The 16,857-nt window shown below is 43.1% G+C and overlaps 1 protein-coding gene across 2 annotated transcripts in view; it reads left to right on the top strand.

The window, feature by feature from the left end:
• The window catches only part of LOC115113085 (cell division cycle and apoptosis regulator protein 1), a 29,794-nt gene that overhangs the window by 5,523 nt on the left and 7,414 nt on the right, over nt 1-16,857 (top strand). The window contains exons 4-21 of one of the 2 annotated variants that reach the window (XM_029640309.2): nt 3-173; nt 2,728-2,757; nt 2,905-2,934; nt 3,091-3,120; nt 3,276-3,308; nt 3,537-3,563; nt 4,032-4,240; nt 4,508-4,634; nt 5,245-5,367; nt 6,932-7,124; nt 7,268-7,559; nt 9,296-9,521; nt 9,672-9,785; nt 9,904-10,070; nt 10,869-11,079; nt 12,380-12,463; nt 14,339-14,527; nt 14,789-14,980. In XM_029640309.2, the coding sequence (XP_029496169.2) occupies nt 3-173; nt 2,728-2,757; nt 2,905-2,934; nt 3,091-3,120; nt 3,276-3,308; nt 3,537-3,563; nt 4,032-4,240; nt 4,508-4,634; nt 5,245-5,367; nt 6,932-7,124; nt 7,268-7,559; nt 9,296-9,521; nt 9,672-9,785; nt 9,904-10,070; nt 10,869-11,079; nt 12,380-12,463; nt 14,339-14,527; nt 14,789-14,980 (2,448 nt within the window). The remainder of the gene's footprint in view (nt 1-2; nt 174-2,727; nt 2,758-2,904; nt 2,935-3,090; nt 3,121-3,275; nt 3,309-3,536; nt 3,564-4,031; nt 4,241-4,507; nt 4,635-5,244; nt 5,368-6,931; nt 7,125-7,267; nt 7,560-9,295; nt 9,522-9,671; nt 9,786-9,903; nt 10,071-10,868; nt 11,080-12,379; nt 12,464-14,338; nt 14,528-14,788; nt 14,981-16,857) is intronic. The other variant, XM_029640312.2, reaches the window with a different exon arrangement.

Raw genomic sequence — 16,857 nt, 5'->3', positions numbered from 1 at the left:
AGTCTCAAATCAACTCGGCCTTGCAGCAGTATCAGCAGCAACAACAACAACAACAACAACAACAGCAGCAGCAGCAACAACAACAACAGCAACAACAGCAGCAGCAGCAGCAACAACAACAGCCTCCTCCTCAGCAGCCGCCTCCTCAGCAGCTCTACAATGTACCCCATCAGGTGAGACACATGGCCATTACACCAAGTGAAATACCCTGTTCTAGGTTGAATAGGATGAAGTTTCACTTAGAAGCTATTGACCTTATGTGTTTTGAGTTTTGCCCCTGATGTTAGTTCATATGACGATCAATCTGGAATTCGTAATGTCTTCAATTTCTCCTGATGAGCACATATCTTTCCTTATTAGTTATACAAAATATTCTGTGGTTATAAAGGCTTTGAGAATGCCACTGGGTCTTATCTGGAGTAGTGCTCTGTTGTTGGGGGTTTGATGCATGTTTTTGCTGCTTGGTTTGTAAACGAATTAGAGCTTGTCAGCAAAACTGTCGAACTGGGCAGAGTTCCAGAACTTTAACCCACTTTAAGAACACAGTGTTCTAACCCAGAGCAGCTAGTTCATATCACGTCAGTTAGACCTCTCACTCACTTAGTCACAGGCTTTCATTGGCAAATGGGTTTCACTTAGATAAAAGAAAATGGCATCAGTGTTTGTCAAATCAGATTTTTTAGAGGCTAGACTCTGCAGCATAGTTTTCCCTCTTGTTCTCTTTGACCTATGTAGTAGTTGTCTTATACTACATTCCACAGGAGGTTGGTGGCACCTTAATTGGGAAGGACAGGCTTGTGGTAATGACTGGAGCGGAATCAGTGGAATGATATCAAATACAGTTGAATTCGGAAGTTTACATACACCAAATACATTAACTCAGTTTTCACAATTCCTGACATTTAATCCTAGTAAAAATGTCCTGTCTTAGGTCAGTTAGGTTCACCACTTTATTTTAAGAGTGTGAAATGTCAGAATAATAGTAGAGTGATTTATTTAAGCTTTTATTTTTTTCATCACATTCCCAGTGGGTCAGAAGTTTACATACACTCAATTAGTATTTGGTAGCACTGCCTTAAACAATTTAAACTTGGGTCAAACACTTTGGGTAGCCTTCCACAGGCTTCCCGTAATAAGTTGGGTGAATTTTGGCCCATTCCTCCTGACAGAGCTGGTGTAACTGAATCAGGTTTGTATGCCTCCTTGCTCGCACATGCTTTTTCAGTTCTGCCCACAAATGTTCTATAGGGTTGAGGTCAGGGCTTTGTGATGGCCACCCCAATACCTTGACTTTGTTGTCCTTAAGCCATTTTGCCACAACTTTGGAAGTATGCTTGGGGTCATTGTCCATTTGGAAGACCCATTTGCGACCAAGCTTTAACTTCCTGACTGATGTCTTGAGATTTTGCTTCAATATATCCATATTATTTTCCTACCTCATGGTGCCATCTATTTTGTAAAGTGCACCAGTCCCTCCTGCAGCAGAGCACCCACACAACATGATGCTGCCACCCCCGTGCTTCACGGTTGGGATGGTGTCCTTCGGCTTGCAAGCCTCCCTATTTTTCCTCCTAACATAACTATAGTCATTATGGCCAAACAGTTCTATTTTTGTTTCATCAGATCAGAGGACATTTCTCCAAAAAGTACAATATTTGTCCCCATGTGCAGTTGCAAACCGAAGTCTGGCTTTTTTATGGCAGTTTTGGAGCAGTGACTTCTTCCTTGCTGAGCGGCCTTTCAGGTTATGTCAATTATAGGACTCGTTTTACTGTGAATATAGATACTTTTGTACCTGTTTCCTCCAGCATCTTCACAAGGTCCTTTGCTGCTGTTCTGGGATTGATTTGCACTTTACACACCAAAGTACATTAATCTCTAGGAGACAGAACGCGTCTCCTTTCTGAGCGGTGTGACGGCTGTGTGGTCCCGTGGTGTTTGTACTTGCGTACTATTGTTTGTACAGATTAACGTGGTACCTTCAGGCATTTGGAAATTGATCCAAAGGATGAACCAGACTTGTGGAGGTCTACAATTATTTTTCTGAGGTCTTGGCTGATTTCTTTTGATTTTCCCATGATGTCAAGCAAAGAGCCACTGAGTTTGAAGGTAGGCCTTGAAATACATCCACAGGTACACCTCCAATTGACTCAAATAATGTAAATTAGCCTATCAGAAGCTTCTAAAGTCATGACATAATTTTCTGGAATTTTCCAAGCTGTTTAAAGGCACAGTCAACTTAGTGTATGTAAACTTCTGACCCACTGGATACAGTGAATTATAAGTGAAATAATCTGTCTGTAAACAATTGTTAGAAAAATGACTTGTGTCAGGACATCTACTTTGTGCATAACTGACTTGCCAAAACTATAGCTTGTTAACAAGACATTTGTGGAGTGGTTGAAAAACGAGTTTTAATGACTCCAACCTAAGCGTATGTAAACTTCCTACTTCAACTGTACATCAGACATGGTTTCCAGGTGTTCGATGCCATTCCGTTTGCATCGTTCCAGACATCATTATGAGCCGTCCTCCCCTCTGCAGCCTCCTGTGCTGCATTCGCCAAGTTTTTTTTTTTTTTGTGCAAATTATTGATGTTCAACACATCTTTAAAAAATACCTCACTAAAGCTGGTCACTTGATATGTGTCAATCAAACAATGTAATGTTTATTCAATGAAAGACTTATTGCAATTTCTGCATTTGTGTGTGTACCCCGTCTCTTCAGCAACATCAACAACATACAGACTCATACGGGGTAAATTATTGATGTGCAACTCACACAGACAACTCTGAATCGCCTTGATTTGAAAAAGGCTATACTCATGTATCAATCAACAAATGTATTATTTACTCAATGAAATACTTATTGCAATTTCTGCGTGTGTGTATCCCGTCTCTTCAGCAACATCAACAACATACAGACTCATACGGGGTAAATTATTGATGTTTGCAACTCGCACAGACAACTTTGAATCGCCTTGATTTGAGAAAAGCCATACTCATGATATCTATCAATCAACAAATGTATAGTTGACCCAATGAAAGACTTATTGCCATTTCTGCGTGTTTGTGTACCCCGTCTCTTTAGCAACATCAACAGCATACAGACTTATACGGGGTAAGCAGCGGCGGCTCGCAGTCGCAGCACAGTCAAATCATTCAAATCACAAGGCACTTCATGCTTGGTGCTGGGGTGTGGAATGTACTCTATTCTATATACGCACAGTAGTAACTGTTCTCTTTCTCTCTATCTATCTATCATTCTCTCCACAGCTCCCCCAGCCCCAGCAAGCACTGCTTTCACAGGTAGGCTATTTAGGAACAAACTTGTCTCTCTTGTAAATTTAATGCACCTTTCAGAAAAAGTATTGCCACTTAAGTCATCTTATCTTGAGTATAATTATTTGGTCAAATATAATAGGCTTAAAAAATATGCCATTTTGTCATGAAAATTGGGGAAAGAATTGTGACGGCATCATTAATAGTCTAACATGACCGTGTCTCTTTTTCTGCCATCGGCGCGGATGTTGAAAGAACTGGAGTGGTGAAAACAAATTCCCGGTAGGCATACCCACCTTATCACTTTTCAGTTTTAAAATCCAGGTTAAATGTTTTAACCTTCTTCATAGCCAAATACAATAACAGGACGTGTATGGCCACAATGAGTGTAATAATCAACACCTTGTAATAAATGAAGAGAACAGCTAAGGGACATTTGATTAAATTAAATCACAAATAACATGATAGGCTCGATATACAGTAGACACTTCAAACAGTTCCATTATTAGATACACAGATTTAGAATTTAGTGGGACTTCATACAATTGATCCATTTAGGACTTATACAGAAGGTTTGTGAACATAGCTTTTTACACAAAAAGACAAATAACTTGTTTAAGATTATTTATCATTGAAAAATGTTGCATAACAAAATCATTTATTTGATAAATACAGGCATTTGACAGAGTATTCTCAAACAAAAGTTGAAGTTGTCCCTGGACACTGACCTATAACTTTCCTCCTCCCCAGCCCCCCGTGGCTCTCCCCACCAGCCTCTCTCTGTCCAACCCCCAGCAGACAGCCCAGATCACCGTGTCCTACCCCACGCCTCGCTCCAGCCACCAGCAGCAGAGCCAGCAGCAGAGCCAGCCCCAGAAACAGCGCGTCTTCACCGGCGTTGTCAACAAGCTGCATGACACATTCGGCTTTGTGGATGAGGACGTCTTCTTTCAGCTCAGGTGAGTGTTCAGACTCTTGACCAAGTCCTCTCAGATCTCCACAAGTGCATGGAGTTTAGGAGTCCGTTTAGGATCGGGCCATAGAAGACATCGGACCAATTGTCTTTTTTTCCATGGGTTTTCTATATTTTGCTGATCGCATTCCTAATTTATGTACCTTTTATTCTAAAGCAGTAATGTTTTGTTGGATTTCAAGTGTGAAGTCTCCGTATATTGCAGTTTTTAAAGCAATTTCAAGTGTGTAAATAATGGGTGATGTTTCCACAGTGCGGTGAAGGGGAAGACCCCCCAGGTGGGTGACAGGGTCCTAGTAGAGGCCGTGTACAACCCCAACATGCCTTTCAAATGGAACGCCCAGCGCATTCAGACCTTACCTCAGCTGGCCAACCAATCGGTGAGCCTCACCTAGCCCCTACACACACCTGGGACACATTCAGTAGACGGTCCTGAAGTAAAATAACTGCTTGTTTGTAGGTGACCAAATACTTATTTTCCACCATAATTTGCAAATAAATTCATAAAAAATCCTACAATGTGATTTTCTGGATTTTTTCCCTCATTTTGTCTGTCATCGTTGAAGTGTACCTATGATGAAAATTACAGGCCTCTCTCATCTTTTGAAGTGGGAGAACTTGTACAATTGGTGGCTGACTAAATACTTTTTTGCCCCGCTGTATATATATATTTTTAAATGTAACTGTCGTTCTGATCGAGGCATAAGCCAGTGACACCTTCCACCTCAATTTGAATGCTTCCAGGGTTTGAATCCAATCTGATCACTGGTTCGCTCTTCCTGTTTGCCCTGCTTGACTCCCTCTCTGATTTAAATGTAATGTAAGCCTACATGTAGCCTACTTGTAGCCTTCAAGCAGTATAGATGGAGCCATTGCCATATTCACCCTCCGATCTCAGTGCAGAGGTGAAGTTTGGGAGTGATCAGATTGGAACCCAGCCCTGTGTGTGTCTGTTATTAACCACTCTGATCTCCACCCCTCCTCTCCTAGCTTCAACAGCAGCCCCAGTCCTTACCTCCAGTTCCCCCACAGCTGAGCAGCTTCTATGCTGACCAGGGGATGCAGCAGCGCTACTCAGACATGCACTCCGTCGGCATGGACAACAGACAAAATGTAACCCTCCCCTTCCTCACCCTGCCCACCCCACTTCCACACACACCTCTATGGCCCTCTTATTATCTTTCTTTTTTCTTTATATATATTCCCGCTTCTTTCACACAATCTGTGCTTCTCCCTCCTCTCTTCTATTCTCTTCTATTCTCTCTCCTCAACTTTCTGTCTTCTCTCTCTTTTCCTTCTTCACGCTGAGCATTTATTTGTGTTTCAGACCCAGATGGTTTCCTGATCTATAAAAGCACATAAAATTCATTGAATACATTTTATCTCTGAGAAATTTGCAATTTTGAAGGTGCAATCCATAAGATTTAGGCTAACCATGCGAGTCCCATTGATGGTAATGTTTTTTGTGTTTTTCCCTTATATTTTTACAGACATTAAAGAAATTAAATCAACAAATACTAGGATTTCTAGGATATCGTTCAGAACACACTTTTTCTTCACTTCTCTAACCCTTCTTCAATGTTATGATTATCACCTTTTCACCTCACAAACAGGTTAGGAACTACTATCAAAACTGTAAAGTTCTCCATACATCAAACAGAAAGTCATACACCTATCATTCCAGGGTTTTGCAGAGTTTTATAACTTCACCTTTTTTCCGTTTTTTTCCCGTGGAACCTGTCCTGTCTTTGCAGATAATGCAGACCGAATATATGCTACTTTGGCAGTAGTTTTCTCGTTTGTTGACAGAAGTTAGTCACTGTACCTGATTGAAACAACTGCACCTGCCAAAAAAACATTTTGGGTGAAAGAAATGGACGCCTTCCAAACCTCACTCCTCTAGTTCTGTTTTGCTTTAGCACATGGTTACCTGTTGGCAGCGACACAAACCTTCCAAACCTCACTCCTCTAGTTCTGTTTTGCTTTAGCACATGGTTACCTGTTGGCAGCAAACCTTCCACAAACCTTCCAAACCTCACTCCTCTAGTTCTGTTTTGCTTTAGCACATGGTTACCTGTTGGCAGCGACACAAACCTTCCAAACCTCACTCCTCTAGTTCTGTTTTGCTTTAGCACATGGTTACCTGTTGGCAGCGACACAAACCTTCCAAACCTCACTCCTCTAGTTCTGTTTTGCTTTAGCACATGGTTACCTGTTGGCAGCGACACAAACCTTCCAAACCTCACTCCTCTAGTTCTGTTTTGCTTTAGCACATGGTTACCTGTTGGCAGCGACACAAACCTTCCAAACCTCACTCCTCTAGTTCTGTTTTGCTTTAGCACATGGTTACCTGTTGGCAGCGACACAAACCTTCCAAACCTCACTCCTCTAGTTCTGTTTTGCTTTAGCACATGGTTACCTGTTGGCAGCGACACAAACCTTCCAAACCTCACTCCTCTAGTTCTGTTTTGCTTTAGCACATGGTTACCTGTTGGCAGCGACACAAACCTAATTCGGTGTATGTCCTCTTTGCATAATGATATTCATGAAGCACATTTCTTTAACTTACGCTCATATATGGGACAAGAAATCAAAATAAATGACTTACTCTGATAAGATACCTCATGGGACAGCCCTGGGGTAATGCTAACCTCTCTTCTCCCATACCCCACCCCAGAGCCAGCCTCCAGGCCCTAATATGATGAAGCCGGGTCCCAACATGCTCCAGTCTCTGCCTCCCCCCACCAATTTCAATGTACAGGCCCAGGGTCCCCCTCCTCCCCTGCTCCAGGCACAGCTCTCTGCTGCCTCCTTGGCCCCGCTCCTCCATAACCCCCCTCCGCCCCTGCTATCACAGCCACCACCCAAAGGTAGGGGGCACTATGATGTCCATTTGTCTTTTTCTGATGCTTTTAGATTTAGTTGCGACTTTTGCAGAAAATAAATAAATTATTTGATTTGTAATATATCTGTCTGTGTTTATGTATTTGTCTGTCTGTGTCTCTTTCTCTAGATGTGTTCTCAGGTGGTCTGCTTCAGCCCCCAGTGAGGATGATGCCTCAGCCCGTCCGGCGTCTGGACCCCTCCCCCCGCTTCCCCAACCGTATCGACCGCCCTGAACTCATCCTCAGGACCAAGGATGAACGCAGTCGTGAAAGAGACCGTGAGCGCAGGAGGTCCAGAGAGCGCTCTCCCATACGTAAACGCTCCAGAGACCGTTCTCCGAGACGTGATCGCTCCCCTCGCCGCCCTCGCAGGGTGGTGCCTCGCTACACCGTCCAGTTCTCCAAGTTCAGCCTGGACGGGTGGGTCAACCAATCATTATAATGATTGGTCAGTTTCAGATTTTCATTGCTACTATATCTGGGTGTAATCTTGAAAACCCGACCATTGGCAACACAGTGACTAGGGTCTGATTTAAATGATGGACTCGTGGCATAGAGGAACTACACCACTGCCTACATCACTAGTTTATCCTATTGAATAAAATGCTAAATAGTAGCTAGCAAGATGGAGATCACAGAGGTCATCTTTAAAGAGTGCATTTCACAAGTGGCTAGTTTGCATCAACTACCTTAACTAAAACCACTGAAAGGGTTTTTCCTGCACACTTTGGTTTTCAATTGTGATGTTTTGGCTTGTCTTCCTTTTAATTTTGGGGGAGAGTCCCCTGAATTTGTTTTTTCCCCTTCATAGACAGTGACGTAGTTTCTCTTTGCCAAAAGAGTCAATTGAAACCAGAGGGCTATACTAGGAAGGAAGCTAGATCTACTCAGGGTTTTCTAAAGCTAGCCAGCTTCAGTTAGCTTCACATTCCAGCACAGGCTTCCTCCTTACAAAAGTTTTACTGTGCTTGAAGTTTCAAATGCATTCTGTCATTATTAAATGTGTAATGTGATAGGTATTTTAACATTACTATTTTTTTAACTCATAAAAAATGAACACTTCCTCAAATGAAGGGGAGGATGCCACAATCTTTGCAAAAGGGAGGAAATCTGATTTAATTTGTCCTCAACTCGGTGCTCAGATACTTCATTCAGGATAAATGGAGTTAGCCCTGAGTTAGTCTGCCTCGGAGCAGGTTAGTTTTGAAGCGTTCGTTGCCATAGAAATGAACCTGGCTAAAAGGTGAGCCACTTTCGTGGCACTGGTTATCCCGAGTTGAACTCGAGATTGACCAAAGTTAACTGGGTACCTCCTCAAACCTGATTCGTAGTGTAGGGCTCTGACCCTCATCACTGTGTTGCCTAGGGTCGGGTTTTTGTCACTACTCAGGGGTGCAATTGACTGTAGAACTGTGTGTGTGTAGGGGCCTCCCGCATTGGTCAAGTGCTAGAGGCATCTCTACAGATTCGAATACGATCCTGGGCTGTGTCACATCCGGCCGTGACCGGGAGACCCATGACGCAGCTCATAATTGGCCCAGCATCGTTAGGGGAGGGTTTGGCCGGCAGGGATGTCCTTGTCCCTTCTCGTTCTGGCGACTGCTGTGGTGGGCCGGGCGCATGCATGCTGACATGGTCACCAGTAGTACGGTGTTTCCTCCAACATATTGGTGCGGCTGGCTTCCGGGTTAAGCAACCAGTGTGTTGAGAAGCAGTGCATTTTGGCAGGATCATGTTTCGGAGGACACATGGCTCGTGATATTCACCTCTCCCGGATCCGTACTGGAGTTGCAGCGATGGGACAAGACTGTAGCTACCAATTTGGATGTCACGAAATTTGGGAGAAAAGGGGGTAAAAAAATAAGAAGTGTGTGTGTAGTGGAGGACTAGGTGAACTGTATATATTCCCGGGTTTCGGTACCAATTCGGAGCCTCTCGGCGCCTTTCTTACAGTTACTGCTCCTCGTGTGTCCCTGTTGTTTCTGATTGTTATAAAGAAGTGCATGTGAGGAGGTAAATTGAGGTTGTATTAAAGATGTTTTGTAATTGATAAAACAAAGCTATGTGGCTGCATTGAAGCAGGTTCTAGGTGCTTTGCTAGAACTGTTTGTAGTGACTACATTTGGTAGAACTGTACTATTTTCTCTCCCCTCCAGTTCTAACTGTGACATGATGGAGCTGAGGAGACGCTATCAGAGCCTGTACATCCCAAGTGACTTCTTTGATGCTGTGTTCACCTGGGTGGATGGCTTCCCCCTTCAACGGCCCTTCCAGTTCGGCAACTACTGTAACTTCCACATCATGCACAAGGAGGTGGACTCTCTGGTCAAGAACACTGCGGTGCTGGACCCTCCTGATGCCAACCACACATACAGTGCTAAGGTAAGGTATACACACAGACAGGTTGCATGCGCATGTACATACACCTGTACAGCGCAATGTTGTGATGCATACACTACTAATACCACATACAGCGCTAAGGTATTCCACACACACCCTCACCTGTCCTGTCTGTTGTAATGCATTGAATAGGTGATGTTGCTGGCCAACCCCAGTCTAGAAGAGCTCTACCATAAGTCCTGTGCTCTGGCTGAGGACCCTCAAGAACTCAGAGACTCCTTCCAGCACCCCGCCCGCCTCATCAAGGTCAGTTAGGTGTCAACCAATCAGGTGTTTTTCCCTAGCCTGGTGTACAGTATGTCTAAGTTATAGAGTAGCATGGCTTAGGCTTGTTTTTGACCTCTTGTCTCTCTCTGTCGCTCAGTTCCTGGTGGGGATGCGGGGTAAGGACGAGGCCATGGCCATCGGGGGCCACTGGTCCCCCTCCCTGGATGGAGCGGAGCCTGAGAAGGACCCGGCCGTGCTCATAAAGACAGCCATACGCTGTTGTAAGGCCCTCACAGGCATAGACCTGAGTCTCTGCACTCAGTGGTAAGTTCCGCTCTTTTCTCAACCTCCTTTCTCTCATTTCTATTGCTGTCTTTTCTCTGTCTATAACTAGGCCTGTGGTAGTATTATAAAAATTGGAAAGGCGACAATCCATGATGCATGGTTTTGTTAACTCCCAACGATTAATATATAGCTTTTTTTGTTGTTGGTTTTTGGACATTAACGACTGATTCTGTCATTTGATTTGCCTCTTAATTATTTTTTGTTTTCAAATGTCTTTGGCTACCATATGACGCCGTCCTGCTTCTATCTATCTTTGTATATCTATGTTGTGGATGAATGAATGCATTGATTTTTGTGGCTCGAAGCGCAGTCTCCCGGACCAGAAGACACCACCATTACTTTTCGTGTTTTAAATGTTTTCTTTTCATTCTGTTAAATATCTTACATATTTAACTTCTTGCTTTCACTGTCCTGTCCTCTGATTCTGTGTCTTCTCTCACAAACTCTCCCGTCCGCGAGGTCATAAGCTACACAAACACAGAAATTCTGAGCTTTGATTGACTGAAGGCAAGGGTTGAGACGGGTTTGGGGTGTTACCAGGCTTGATGTTTTGTCAAAACAAAAAATGTCCGCTGTTTTCCCTGAAAACCAATGGACAACCAATGGAGAGCTGCAGACTGGGTTCCATGCTAATGTTGTGTGTTGGGGGGGATGCAGTAACAAGTTCAAAAGTCATTGGGGGGGTAATGTAGCCTAGGCTAGCCCTAGCCCTGTTTTTGAGAGTTGTGTCCCTGACCCCAATGTTTCTTTCCAATGCGCCTTCTTCCTTTGCGACAGGTATCGTTTTGCAGAGATTCGCTATCATCGCCCTGAGGAGACTCACAAGGGGCGGACAGTGCCCGCACATGTGGAGACAGTGGTTTTGTTTCTTCCGGATGTTTGGCATTGTCTTCCTACCCGCTCAGAGTGGGAGGGGCTGTCGCGGGGACTTCGGGAGCAGCTGGCTGAGAAGCTGTCCGCGGAGCGGAAGGAGGCTGACGGAGAACAGGCACTGAACCGCTAATCCCTCTTCTCATTTCCCCTGCTTCTCACAGGAAGAACACAGCCACAGGATATTCACTAGACATAACCACCCCAGATACACACAGTACATTATGTTATACAAATCTAAACACACACAGGGCAAACCAGATATCACCATCATCGCAGGCAGGATATTGAACTACCTGGTCCCCTTTAGGTTCAGTTCCTCTCACTGGTCCCCCCTTCTCCTACCGTCCTGCTACCTGGTACTACCCCCACTGTCCCCTCCCTACACCCCCACCTGCCCTCACACTCAGCAGACGGAGACTAGGTCTTAACTGAATGACAATGCCGCGACTGGCCAATCAGCTTCCAGCTTAATAAATGACTCATAATTGGGTACTAAACTTGATATAGCCTAATTTTAATTGGCTTTATTTGCTTGTGCCAAAATCACAATGAATAAAAAATTAACCCTGCTTGCAATTTTGGCTGCTTGTATGAGGGGAGGATAAAATTACATTATTTGATTATTTGCTTGGGACCGCTGAGGATTCCAAAAGAATGCTGGAACCTGCAGAGCCAGTTGCATTGGCATGTGTTTGTTCTAGATTTTGTTTTAGATTTTTTTTTAATATTTTTTTTTCTTCAGTTCAATATCTGCTGAACTTGAAAAGAGAGAAAAAACCCTTCCCTAAGTTCTTTCTGTTCCTGTTTTGATTGGACTGTATCTAGAACTTAGTTTGTTCCAGGGCAGTTGTTTGGACAGATGCTTTTCTATGATCTTCTAGAACCTAAACAGAACCTAAAGAATGCAGAATCCTGAACTATCCAAATCAGAATCTCTGCCAGACTGGGATGGCTAGCTAGGGAACCCACATACAGACAGTTGGCATACACACCGAGTTTGGCAACACAAGCTTTGAGTTGAACCTGATGTACCTACCACTACACAGATACAGACCACACCCCCTTTGGAACCCACTGTCATTGATTTACCTTTTTGTGTTCCACAGAACGTGATTGATTGGCCGCTGGGGATGGGGGGCGGGTTATTGGTTTTCCGTGATAAAGGTTTTATATTAAAGAGATAGAGGGCGTCCCTGTGTTACCTACTACCCACCCTGCTGTAGCAGAGGACTACTTTATCATCCCAGAGCAACTCACTAGGACCAGAGAAACTATCAGACACATGATGTGAAGGATCACCTTTTGTTTTTTCACTATTTAAAACGACAGGAGAACGACTGTTTTAATGGTTTTCTGTCCCTCTTTCCTTTTCTTTCTCTATTTCTCTATCTCGTTTGGACATTTCTTTCTCAAAGGAGGAAGAGGAGAAGGATGAAGAAGATTCGAAGGAGGTGACCACCCCGACACACTGGACTAAGCTTGATCCGAAATCAATGAAGGTAGTGTTCGATAGTTGATAGTTGAATAGCCTATACTTGAGAAATGACTGAATATTACTCAGTACAAAGTAGGTTACTTCGACTTTTAAAGCCACTTAGCAGATATACTTTTATTTAGAGTACAGTGAGTGCATAGCCTACATTTGTAGTATGTGTATGTGATGCAGGATTTGAACCCACAACCTTAGCATTGTTAGCGAGTCAGGATAATGTTCTTCTGACATGCTATTAGCTGTTTTGGTTCAGGTGGTTCCCCACATCTATACCTGGCATCATCTGGAACTGTGCAACTTAACAACAATCCTAACCAAAAAATAGCAGGGGGTGAAATGGTCCGGGATAGGGGAGGATTCAGGGTCCCCCTGGATCATTTTATTTAGAAGGACGGAGAAGCTCAGTTCTGGCTTTTTAAAGGACCTACTAGAAAATTATACTGAAAGAATCTAAAATATAATTTCCACCTGCAGAAATGAGCCCAATAACATAATTGGTCAAATTATTTAAACATATTGACCCTTCAGGGGTTGCAGAAAAGGAAAGATAAAACGTAGATCTAAAATACTTCTCGGCTTCAGTCAGTGTTCGCTCCAAATCAGAATGTAAAATTACTAATTTTGTGCTTCAGTCGCACTTCTCAATTCAGATGAAATATCTTTGCTCTTTGCACTCTGACTGCTGTGTGGGCTACTTTTCTCCGGTGCTTTCCTTCTGTGTAGTTTTTCTCCGGTAGCAAGATTGACTTCAAGCGAAACATTCGGAAATGTAGCTGGGTACATTCTTTTTATGATAAACATTAGAAATATGATGGCCATACATCGTTTCTGCAAAACAAATACCTTGCTTTTTCATTGTAAGCTAATTTACTTGTGTGGCTGCTAGCCAAATAGCGTTGCGCTCCTGTTGTCTTCTGATAAACGATGTTCTGCCGAATGTGTTGCACTAATGTATTTTGTGTGAAGAAAAACTATAGTCGCACGGCCCTTATCACTCCATTGAAGCAAAACACCGCTGTTGACTTTCAATATAACACTCAGGTTAAATGGTTATGAAAATGCAGGTTTCTGAAAGCTAATACGACCCCTGGACCAGGCATAACGTTATAGCCAATTGATACAAATCATCATATCATTATGCCAGGTAACGTTAGGTTAAGTTTATTTAGCCGTTGACATTTAATTTGGAAAGTTTTATGGGAAAGCCATTTAGAAATGGTGTAGGCCATCATATAAATAAGAATTTGTTCTTAAACTGACTTGCCTAGTTAAATAAAGGTAATAAAAAAAACTAAGTGGTAGACACGGGCATTCCCATGCCGTTACGTCTTCAGAAAGTTGCAAGAAATACACATCACTGATACATTCTTTACTATTCTCTACATGTAGGCTTTGGATTGAACGAATCTGCGTGCACCTTTTTCTCTAGGGCACTCGGGAAAGAATTGCACAGTTAAACCTAGCACTACAATTGTTCTCTGGGTGATTTATTTCGATTTTTGTGGGGGTTGCACTGGTGCTCCCAAAATAAAATGTCAGGACACAGCAAAATATCTAGGCTCGACCAAAATTGTCACATTTTAGAGCCCTGATCACAAGTCATGTCAATGCATTCTTGTCGGTAGCACCTCAGCAGGGCTGGTAGTTTACTTGTGCACTTATATTTTGTTATGTATTGTGTGTCTCATTCCAGCATTCCTGTATTGATGTGTAGTAAAGTGGTACAAAAAAATGATATAATCCATTTGTTCAGCACAAAATACATTTAAAAAAAATAAACAATCCGTGGGAGCTTCCTATTTTGAATCACATTGTATATCCAGTCCATCCTAAATGTGTAACAAAATAGTTATAAATGATGAACTGACCACTTCTCCTGTAGGTGAATGACCTGCGCAAAGAGCTAGAGTCACGCTCCCTGAGCTCTAAGGGGTTAAAGTCCCAGCTGATCGCACGCCTCACCAAGCAGTTGAAAGTGGAGGAGCAGGTAGAGGAGGCCAAGGAGCCTGAGAAACCAGAGAGCCAGGTCCCTGAGGAGGAGGAGCCTCAACACATGGAGGAAGACAGAGAGGTACAGTACATGAGGCTAGGGTACTTACGACTAAGACACTTACTGCTAGGACACTTACTGCTAGGACACTTCTGCTAGGACACTTGTGTCTACTGTACTAACACCAAAGCTGGACAGAGGTATGCTTTTAGTGCATTCAGCTACAATTAGCACGATGACAAACATCACCAGGGATGGCTTACTTGAATGGGTCCACTGATTTCTTGTTTCTGATTATCCCATCTCTTCATCCCATTTCTCTCTGGACTGTCTGTCCATCAGGAGGAAGAGAGGAAGAAGCAGGAGGAGTTGGAGCGCCAGCGCAGAGAGAAGCGCTACGTCCTGCCAGACGAGCCCACTATCATAGTTCACCCCAACTGGGCGGCCAAGAACGGCAAGTTTGACTGCAGCGTCATGTCTCTGAGCGTGCTACTGGACTACAGGGTGGAGGACAACAAGGAACACTCCTTCGAGGTGAGACAACAGTCACACACACAAACACTCACACTTTCAGAGGACATTCAGGACACACACACAAAGTCTCAGGACACTCAGTGAACACGAGCACAGACACACGTATTCGCAGCAGCTGCACTGAGTATTGGTATCATACACTGAATTTTACACCCCTTCATGAAAATGACATTGAGTCACTGGCTGTGGCTTGCTATATAAAGCAGGCATTGAGGCATTCATACACTGAATTTTACACCCCTTCATGAAAATGACATTGAGTCACTGGCTGTGGCTTGCTATATAAAGCAGGCATTGAGGCATTCAGTTACTGTTTGATTGGTTAGAATGGACAAAACGAGTGACCTAGTCACACCATTTCAGTATCTCAGAAACTGTCTGCCTCCTGGGATTTCCCGCACGACATTGTCTCGGGTTTAAAGAGAATGGTACTACAAACAAAAAACATCCAGTCAGCGATACTGTTCCCTCTAAGCTGCGTTCATGCGCAGGTGCACAGCTCCCCTCGGACTGCCGCACAGAAGAAATATCAGCCTCCCCAGAGATGCACGAGATTGAACTTCACTCAACTTTCTAGAGTTTTTGGCACCAATCCAGTATATAAATAAATATGTGCTGTATACAAACAGTGTAACTAAAATACAAAGTACAGAGTGTGTGTTTGAGTTAGAGGTCGACCGATTATGATTTTTCAACGCTGATACCGATTATTGGAGGACCAAAAAAGCCGATACCGATTAATCGGTCGATTTATTATAATAATAATAGTAATTAAAATAAATTTAAAATTTTTTTGTAATAATGACAATTACAACAATTCTGAATGAACACTTATTTGAACTTAATACAATACATCAATCAAATCAATTTAGCCTCAAATAAATAATGAAACATGTTCAATTTCGTTTAAATAATACAAAAACACTGTGTTGAAGAAGAAAGTAAAAGTGCCATGTAATAAAGCTAAAGTTTAAGTTCCTTGCTCAGAACATGAGAACACATGAAAGCTGGTGGTTCCTTTTAACATGAGTCTTCAATATTCCCAGGTAAGAAGTTTTAGGGTGTAGTTAATATAGGAATTATAGGACTATTTCTCTCTCTACCATTTGTATTTCCTTTACCTTTGACTATTGGATGTTCTTATAGGCACTTTAGTATTGCCAGTGTAACAGTATAGCTTCTGTCCCTCTCCTTGCCCCTACCCGGGCTCGAACCAGGAACACATCGACAACAGCCACCCTCGAAGCATCGTTACCCATCGCTCCACAAAAGCCGCAGCCCTGGCAGAGCAAGGGGAACAACTACTCCAAGTCTCAGAGCGAGTGACGTCACCGATTGAAACGCTATTAGCGCGCTAGCTAACTAGCTAGCCATTTCACATCGGTTACACCAGCCTAATCTCGGGAGTTGATAGGCTTGAAGTCATAAACAGCTCAATGCTTGAAGCATTGCGAAGAGCTGCTGGCAAATGCACTTAAGTTCTGTTTGAATGAATGCTTACGAGCCTGCTGCTGCATACCATCGCTTAGTCAGACTGCTATATCAAATATCAAATTATAGACTTAATTATAACATAATAACACACAGAAATACGAGCCTTGGGTCTTTAATATGGTCAAATCCGGAAACTATCATTTCAAAAACAAAACTTTTATTCTTTCAGTGAAATACGGAACAGTTCCGTATATTATCAAACGGGTAAGTTTAAATATTCCTGTTACATTGTACAACCTTCAATGTTATGTCATAATTATGTACAATTCTGGCAAATTAATTACGGTCTTTGTTAGGAATAAATGGACTTCACACAGTTCGCAACGAGCCAGGCGGCCCAAACTGCTGCATATACCCTGACTGCTTGCACGGAACGCAAGAGA

The sequence above is a fragment of the Oncorhynchus nerka genome, linkage group LG28 (genome assembly GCF_034236695.1).
Source record: "Oncorhynchus nerka isolate Pitt River linkage group LG28, Oner_Uvic_2.0, whole genome shotgun sequence".
NCBI classification, from domain to species: Eukaryota; Metazoa; Chordata; class Actinopteri; order Salmoniformes; family Salmonidae; genus Oncorhynchus; species Oncorhynchus nerka.
Note: the sequence above shows the minus strand (reverse complement) of the source record. Positions and strands in the feature narration are given on the sequence as shown.